This window comes from Clytia hemisphaerica, unplaced genomic scaffold (genome assembly GCF_902728285.1).
Source record: "Clytia hemisphaerica strain Z4C2 unplaced genomic scaffold, Clytia hemisphaerica genome assembly, whole genome shotgun sequence".
NCBI classification, from domain to species: domain Eukaryota; kingdom Metazoa; phylum Cnidaria; class Hydrozoa; order Leptothecata; family Clytiidae; genus Clytia; species Clytia hemisphaerica.
In genome coordinates, this window is record NW_027103535.1 from 174225 (window position 1) to 183982 (window position 9758).

The 9758-nt window shown below is 35.1% G+C and overlaps 1 protein-coding gene across 1 annotated transcript; it reads right to left on the reverse strand.

Moving 5' to 3' along the window:
• Positions 1 to 3418: 3418 nt before the first annotated feature.
• LOC136799937 (disks large homolog 5-like) lies at positions 3419 to 9020 on the reverse strand (the record flags this gene model as incomplete). The annotated part of the gene is made up of 5 exons (XM_067056567.1): positions 3419 to 3675; positions 4673 to 4782; positions 6029 to 6138; positions 6602 to 6735; positions 8880 to 9020. Coding segments are annotated over 5 exons (599 nt in total), but the record flags the coding sequence as incomplete, so codon positions are not given.
• Between the last annotated feature and the right edge of the window lie 738 nt (positions 9021 to 9758).

The window sequence follows — 9758 nt, forward strand, 5'->3', positions numbered from 1 at the left end:
ACCACTAGTTCCAAAAGGCGCTATTTACTAAATAAACGGTGGGGTGCTTTTTCTACCGCGGCGGAGTGCTCACTCAAAACAGCGCACTCACTCTCACGGATTAGAATAAAAAAGTAAACAAAACTCGGTACTTTTTATACTTTATTATTATGTTTTTTTAATGAGACTCTTGAAAAACTAATTGCTGAACTAAATTAACAGCGTTCATAAAGCCCCTAAAATATTTTTTTTGAAAACTTGTTTTTTAATTTGTTAAATGAGAGGTGTTTTATCATCTTATAGTGCAACATTTGGATATACAATTCAATTCACTCAAATCAAAACAAACTCCACATCCTGATTATTTTTTGATTTTAATGTATTATAAAAGAAGGTGAGTACAATGGAATATCAGTCAATTTAGAAGCTTTTTTATTTTGAAAAAATTGAAAGTACTTGAAAGTACCAGGAAAGTACTTGAAACAAGATACCAACAACAAGACAAGGAGTTAAATAAAACTATTCACAAAAAGTATGATTTGTTTGTCTGAATGAAAAGAATATAAACTGAACTTTACCTACCATCTCTCTCAAATGAGAAGGGGGTGTAGTCTGGTCGTCTGGTACAGTAAACCCTCTCCCCGACTGCATTGTATGGTGGACAAAGAAAGGAATCAATGGTATTAATTAACAGAGCTAGAATTATAACATTGTTAACATTGAGGACAGTCATAAGCAAGTAAAATTCAGAAAGGATATTTTACACTCTCTCTAATTCGATCTTCAAAGGACAAATGATTTTCTTCGAATCAGAGAAAGATTCTAATTACAGAGAGTAATTTAAAAAAACCACTTTCCAGCAGAGGGGACTGATATTTTTTGTTCGAATTACAGTTACACACAAATGTGTTAAATCAGATTCGCGCCGTTTTATAAAGACTTTGAGTTGTTCGATAAGTTTGTTTTGATTGATAGATTATAATTTCTGCCCAGACGTGCCCGAGGCCGCCTCTTATGTTTTTTTTCTTTTTTTCTCTCTATTCTTTTGTTTTATGTTTTCGAAAGTAATTAACGACCTTATTTGATTTGAGACATTCGAATTCGTTTCAAACAAAAAATCTTTCAAACAAAATCTGTTTTAGAATAAGAAAACAAATTTAAAACATACAAAACATAAGAATCACAAGACAAGTTTGTTGGAACAACTAAACAGCAACATTAACAATACATTCGAAAGGCGGTAAAAAACAAGAGATCTTTCTTCGTAAAAAGGGACTTATAAACATCTATGTCGATAATTATATTGCTGTAAATCTAAGTCATTCATTGTTGAATTCGAAAAGTTATGACGAAGGTGCCTAGCTGCCTGACTTTCGGCCCTCGGACCCTTAGCGAGACTAGAGAGAAGAAGAAACAAGCGAAATTTTTGCACTAATTTGATTAAATTTCTTCTATCTTTCTGGGGGTAAAAAGTTGAATTTTTTTCCCTATTTTTACCGACTCTTAGTGGGACTGAAGTTTGATTTTCTGATTTTTCCAACCCTTACAGGGACTGCCATTTTTAAAAAGGCATCCTTAAGAACGGCTCATGTCCGTATCCTTCTCTTGCCTAAGTACCCACGGGCTGCCTTTTTTCGACGAATCTCGTGTCATGTCTATAATTTCACTCCTCTTATCTTGACATCAAAGTTTTCCTAATCATCAACAAGTACGGCAAATGTAAAGCGAGCGAAGCGAGAAACAAATCTAATCTCAAAGCCTTTTCGGACGTCGCATGTCGCCGGTATGGTATAGTTTTGAACAACACCCTTTCTGATCATTTTTGCAACAATTTAAAAATCTTTTTCAAAATATGGTTAAAAGATACGTGACCTGGAAGGGACAGAGTCAAACTTTGAAGAGAATTTTTTCCTTTAATTTTGACTTCATCGTATTTTAAGCCAGCTTCCCAACATCCAAAGGACTTTAAAATGCGTTCAGCAACAGCTAAACCGGCGTGCGACGCCGGGTACCGGCTAGTATGATTGTATTACGTTAAGAGTAGCCCTCAACTTACAGCTTTTAAATAAAAAAGATACGTTGATGTATAATTATCTTGTATTTATAAATACCAAGAATACAAAAGCGGCTGTGTTATTAAGATATTACGTTTTTATAACATCTTGTATTTATAGATACCAAGAAAACAAGAACGGCTGTGTTATATGTCACTAACACAATACTAACATATCACGTTTTTATAATATCTTGTACTTATAAATACCAAGAATAAAAGAACGGCTGTGTTATAAGTCACTAACATAATACTAACATATTACGTTTTAATATTATCATAAATCGCCTGCGATGTAAATGACTAAAAAAATTCCAAAAGAGGTTTATCAAAAATAAAATAAAATAAAGATTTTCGAAAAGAAATTGGCAAAAAGTAATTACCCTAATATGATTTTCGCTAAAGCTCGGCCTGTTCTTATTTTAGGGTAAAATTGAAGCAGATGGGGATCTATACACCCAAATCTTATTACATTGACTCTTGATTTGCAAAAGTTCAATCATTCGAGGTCCAGCGTTGTTCTTAAACGTTTTTATTTTTAATGTGTTTTTGAGCTTCCTCTTTTATCATGAAATTGTTCTTATAAAAAAGAGCTAAAACGAAAATGGATTACACGTTTTATTTTTTATTAGAACCCAGTTTATAAGAATTTGATGCTGAAATTCGTCGAAAATTTAAGAACATCGTAAGAACATGCCCAGCCTCAGTTTGGAAAAAAATGACAAAAAACTACAATTTTTTCCTCTTTTCTAGCAGGTTTTAACCGAACTTAGGGATGGATTTTCTAAATTCGAGAGCAAAATATTGTCCAAATTTTACCAATTTTAAGTGCTCTTTATTTTGCATGATATTGTCGATTTAGAGTACTCTGAAAAATTAAGAACGCATTTTAAGAACATTTTAGGCTGAAAATTGCTAAAAAAATAAGGACATCTAGGCTCAGCTATATTTTAAATGTTCTAATAAAAAAACGTGTATTTTTAGCCGGCAAGTAAATCAAGCTTATCGTCATGTTATTTCTTGTTAAAAAGACTCATATCGTGTAGAACGATAAGATATCCATCTTCAAAGCCTAAGTAAAAGAGTCTTCGAAGTTTCTAGAAAAAAATAAGCATCTCACCATAAAAAAAAAAAAAAAAAAAAATTTAGTCCAAAATTACAATATACCGTTTGTACAAAAAAGTCATAAAAATAAATTCCAAAAAATATATTTCTAAAAAAATATCAAAAATAAAAAAAACATCGACCTCTAAATTTAAAAACTGGAAATGTTGCATCTCTTAATCTCTTTTTCGAATAACACTTATGATAGAGAGAGATTGCTTGTTATCAAGAAATTAAGTTCATTGTATTGTACAATTGATTCTAGAAATTAATTATTGAATCGCAGACCTCTATAGGTATACTTCCTATCAGAAACTCTTTTCGCAAGAGGACGAGCAGAAGTTTAAGAAATTCATGATCCTGGGAACAATTTGCCATTTGTCAAATTAGGAGATAATCTTTCCAGCCTTGATTTTAGAGATCGGTGACTTTCTTTTATTCATCATTATTGACCCATAATGCTTTCTTTTGTTGTTCCAAAACAGCATCGTTGATATCTTTGCAAACTTGGTGTAAATTGCTGACCGCGTTGATTGTCACTAGAAAGGTGGACAAAACGAATCAAAAAATCCAACAAATTTTCAAGTCTTCGGATGTTTTTAAGTTTTTGCTGGTTTTTGAGTTTTACAGCTTTTTAAGCTTACGTAGTGTTAAAATGTCGGAGAAATTCGCAAAAGACAGCCTTACGAACGATTTTCCTTATTATCTAAAGTAACATTTTAAGCTTTTTTCACGTGTACGTAAAATGTTACTTTAGACCTTACGAAAAATTGTCCGTAAGGCTGTCTTTTGGGAATTTCCCCGCCCTTACGTACAGTTTTTGTCCCGTAAGAGAGTCTTAAGTGACTTTTCCTTCCGTTCAAAATGTTTTGAACGTTAGCAAACTCTACCTAAGGCCTTAAAACGTTACGTAAGCTTAGAGAAATTCCCCTTTCCTGAAGGTTTTAAGTAAAATTTTACGTACATGTGAAAAAAAAGCTTTACGTGCATGTGAAAAAAAAGCTTAAATGTTCATATTTTGTGCAATTTTCTGAAAAATGGAAGTTTTAAAGTCCGTAAAGACTTAAAATGTTCTGAGCTTGTTCTTAATATTTTGGGCCTCGAAACCATATGTTTTTATAAAGTTTTTTCATATAAAAAAACGTTTAGGTTTGTACCAAATTCTTCTTTGCGGTAAACAAAAATTATTTTTAAAGTCGATAATTGACATTATTAGGTGGTACAGTCTATCGGCAGGTAATGTAATAAGCTGCTGGTTATAGATGTCTAGCCCTCCAAGAGAATCCCCCCATTCTTTCATTTGAGAAATATGATGAAGTCTAGCAAGCTAGACGACTAATTCAGACATAGTAGAAATAAAGCAAAAAGTAATGGAGGGAACAATTTTATACAAACTAAATCCCGTGACAATAATCGTATTATCATATAACGCATATACTACTGTATTACACGCATTATAAAAGACTTCAGTCTAAGAAATATGACACTTTTGATCAAAATTGTACAGAGAACTAGTCCATTAAACTATTGACTTACCATTGAAAAAATGTTTAGAATCTTTTTCTTGTTTGAGGTAAGTATCGTACAAATCTTTAGCCTCTTTTGTCGATAGTTTGTCTTTGATGAAATGTCCGTCCCTCATATCTCTGTAAAAAAAAACAGTATTAGAAAAACATGAAATGGTAAAATGGATACCAGGGGTCGATTTTTAAAACGTTTTTGAGCACTTTCCAAAAGTAACTTTTTTATTAAATTGAGCATAACTTTCGATCTAATGAACCGAATTCAATAAATGACCCATCAAAATTTAAGTTTATCTTTCTTCTTTCCAATGGAATAGGCATGGTTCTTTTAAAATTTTTAGATTTCGAGAAAATCAGTTTCAAGGAGAGAAACTTTTTTGTGACACACCCGGTGTTTTCATCAAGTGGCTTTCGTTTATACAGGAGGTGAGGCGTCCCTTGATAACCTGATCTTAGAACGCCGAAAAATTATATCTAATTATTCACAAGTGCCGTCGGATCTAATTATTTAATACCTGTAAGCTAAAAAAACTCCAACGAAACGCAAGAATACAGCTGTTGTTTTTTCATAACTTTACCAGAATTGGATTCTAAATAAGTACAATCTTAGACAAAATATTTGTCACAAATTGTTTTTTAACAGTTTTTGACCCTAGGAAACCCTTCCCCCCAGTATCAATGTTGCCCAGTATCGATGTTGTCCAGTATCAATGTTGTCCAGGCCAAGATGGCCTCCTATTCAACATTGATATTGGGGGGGAGGGTAAAATACACTCTTTTAAGGCTTTCTGTCAAAGATTGTAAGCTTCAATTTTGGAATAATTTCCGAGCAATTTCCGATTCTCAAAAACATGGAACGCAATTACTCTAATTTTAAATTCAATAAAAGAAATATGATTAAACGATTGACTTTTTATTTTAATGTTTTTTGTTTTCATAATGACCCATAAAGTCTGTCAAAATGGAAAAATGAGCTAAAATTGCTTGATACACGGCCAATTTTCGTTCTGTTTACTTGATATTTTTCGTGCAAATTTACATGGGATCAAAGCTAAAGCTAAGCAAAAATTTAATTCGAAACCCGTGTATTGTTTTGGGTGAACAGCCGGGTCAGATCGTCGCATCCACGACAACCCTTTAGTGGTGTGCGCAGAATGCGTGATCTGCCAATAGATTAAGTATGGAGATACATGGCGTACAATATGGAATACGGGGCGTACAACATGAAGATACAGGGCGTATGGTATGGACATACGGGGCGTACAATATGAAAATACGGGGCGTGCAGTATGGACGTACAAGACGTACAGTAGGGAAACGGGGCGTTAAGTATGGAGAAACAGGGCGTACAGTATGGAAACACACTTACTTTATGATTTTACCAGATTTGAATTTTAAATAAATAATGATAGGGTATAGATGAGCGTTAATGATTCTTTCGATGGCGTCCATGTTGATATCCAACAAACAATGTTTCGTCTGAAAAAAAGTCAAAGAAAATGAAAATGACAGTGCTCGGAGCAAAGAATAAATAATGATGGCTGAATGGCCAAGGGTGTCCCGGTTCGAACCCCTAGTTCGAATCCCCACTTCCCTCCAATGTTCCGTTCAGTTCGTAGATAGCCGATAGACCTTTTCATAAATTACGTTACGAACATCACTTGCCTCGTTTTGAAATTATTGTCATGGTGATTAACTCCCAGCGGATTTTATCAAAACTACTTTCTAATCATAAAAAAATTATTTCATGTCTCAAGGGACTTAATCACCATGGTAGTTGTTTGAATATTAATGTCTATAAAAGGTCTATTAACCAGTTAGTTAATAATTATGTCAGAAAAGACTTGGCGCTCGAAAAAAAAATTTTTTTCAAACGATATCAGGTAAAAATGCTTCTTTTACCACTCGCTCAATGACGTAATCACAGAGCAATGAGACATACCTGTTTTTGAGAGAATTCTTTGACAGCGTTTGCAGTGACAACCTCATAGCGATCACCTCCTTTCCGTAATTTGTAATCCAGATAAGTTCCGCTATCTACGTTCTCCGACATCTCGTCTTGTGTAGAGTGTACCACTGTGGTGTTAAAAGTAAAGGAAAAGTTAATACAGTTGACACTCTCTAATTTAATTCGAACTACATTTTCATCGAATAAGGGAGCGTATCGAATAGTAAAGCGCCGTTCGTGAGAGTTTTATGTTGACAGTGATTTTCAATATTACCGAAAAATGGAGCGCGTGGAATAGAAGAACGTCGATAAGAGACGCTCCCTAATTCGATTTTCGCAGAGAATACAGTTTTCATCGAATAAAGGAGCGTTCCAAATAGTAGAGCGCCGTTCGTGAGAGTTTTTTTGTTGACAGTGATTTTCACTATTACCGAAAAATGGAGCGTGTGGAATATTAGAACGTCGAATAAGAGACGCTCCCTAATTCGATTTTAGAGGGGAATACATATCGAATAAGGGAGCGCCGTTCTTGAGAGTTTTATGTTGACAGTGATTTTCAAGATTACCGAATAATGGAGCGTGTGGAATAGTAGAACGTCGAATAAGAGAGCGTCAACTGCATTGAAAGACAGCAGCTGGGCAGTCTTATGGAGAGATGGAAAATGACGTCAAAATTCATAGTTTTATGAGAATGTCAATGCAACGACTTGAAAAATTTTAACTTCTTTCTTTTTGGTAAACTCAAACCCAGTTTCCACAAACTTTAGGTTGCAGCCCTAAACACTACCGAGTGTATGTATTTGCACTTAGGTAGAGACGGTAGAGTGACTGGAGCGATTTGGAAAAACCCGCAATTCCGCCCCGCAAAATCGAGGACGGTAAAAGTGCTGATTTACCGTCGTCTTCGGCTGGATAGGATCTAGCCAAATTAGAACCTTACCGTCTCCGTCGCTGAAAAACACACATACATAAACTCGCTACTAAAGAAGGATTGACGCCAAAATTTTGTGTCTTGGATAAAAACAATGCAACGACTTCGAATATTTTGACGTCAACCTACCTTGTAAACTCTAACCCAGTTTCCTTATGCGCTAATGGGTTGATATTTACATATTAAAAGACACCTGGCTAGCCGTGAGGGTCGGGTTTAAAGAAATTATGCAAAGATTAAAAAGCCTGAAGATTTACTGATGCAAACGACAAAAACAGTAACTTTTATAAACATCTTCGATCGGCCGATCCCTGTGAAATTTTAACCACCAAAAATGGTTTTTAAGTGCGTAAAACTAGAGTTGGAAAGTAGAGTTTTAACTGTGAGTTTTAACATGAGGACCTTAGGATCTCAGGATTTAAAAGCTTAAATTTGAACCAACAACAGTTAGGAACATTTGGCGAGTTCCTGTACGCAGCCACAATCAAAAAAATCATAACCCCACTCATAAAAAATTTACGTTTGCGTCTTCGTTTACCATTTTTGCCTAAACAATATAGGAAACACAGTAAGTATAAACAGAATGTGCCTTTAATTGGCTGTAAAAACTTTTTGCGCGTCGGTAGAAATTTCTCCAACTTTCAACAATGATAGAACGCACCAGGGTTTGAACGCACCTATTTAAACAAAATTGACCAGCGCATTTTTTATCTTTCTACTTCTTCATCTCCAATGAAGCTCTCAAAGTCAAATAGAATTAAGCACATAAGATATTCTTATAATTGTGAAATGCCGCTCGCGCCTTCGCTACGGTGGAGTGCATGACGTAACTCACGCTGCAAAAAAACTTGCCTTCTGTTGAATGATCATATTGCGCGTTTTGGCGTTACCACCCTCGAAGCAGCGGACACCTATATCATTCCGCAACTCTGTCCACCATTTTAAATGTGTTAACAATAGTTCAAAAGGGCGCCCTCATTAAGGAAGATCATTTGCTTTGGTCTCCGGCTTTGGGAAGTAGTAATGTTCTTGATTGTTTTCGATGGGAAATAGTAAAAAACTTAAGTTTACAAGTGTCATTCAGTTTTTGTTAGCTGATAGAATGGCAGGATCCTGGATGGCTTTCCTAGCTGAACAACGCTTGGAATATGGCCTAGAACCCATAAAAACCCCCTCCAAAATCGAAATATTCAATGATAAAATATGGAAGTGCTAAGATAGCAATTCTTGCCGGAACTTTAAATTCTGAAAAACGTTAAAATACCCTAAAATCTCAATATATTTCGACCATGGTTGTAGGTAAAGGAAGGAAATAACGAAAAAATTATAAATAAATCTTACCTTCAAAGCAGCGTGCGAAATTCATACTCCAATGGATGACCAGTTTATCACAGATTGGTTCGGCCATTGGACCAACGATAATAACTGGTCTTGGGAATTTACACTCCAACTGTTTGACGAATTGATATGTGTTGAAGTCGTCTGAAAAAGGTTAAGAAAAAAATCTCTATAACTAGACACTCTCTAATAAAGTTTGATGTATAAAAAACATACACTTTTCCCCCTCATTACAAGGATTTGTTTTGTTCTTGATAGGCTGATGAATGGAAAATTAACTCCGACGAACTCTAGATTCGAGGCCGGTGAATACTTAGAAAGCACAGTGTGTGTTGTTTGGCGTGAATATGTACTTGAGGCAGCGAACCGAAATTTTAAACCGGCGAATTGGAATTTTTTCGTGCCTTGGACAGGCAAAATTCGCCATTCGCCGGGCCTAATGGAAGATAAATTTTGAGTAAACTAATTTGCGCAGTGCGAGGGTAAGCCTGTGGAATATACCATAGTGTGCAGAAACCCGTCCGTCTCTACTCTATTGAAACTTAACGTCGCTATGGGTGAGTGTTTGATAATAGTACAAAACAAAAAGTTCACTGTGCTAAATAACAGATAAAGATAATGAAAACATAGAGTTCAAAGCCCGAAGGGCTAGACTTTAGACTCCGGAAGGGAAATGAAGCCATTTAATTCCAATCCAGAACGCCCACACGTGGTTTTTACACAAACACCGGATTGAAAGTAAAATCTATCGGTAGATTTTAAAGAATGCAGTCATCAAAAACAAAGGTACTGCTAGATACAACCCGTCGTCATAATTGCGGCGCATTCTAAGCACGTTCTGGATGGGAAATAAGTGGCTTTATCTTTTTTGCCTGTAAAGGT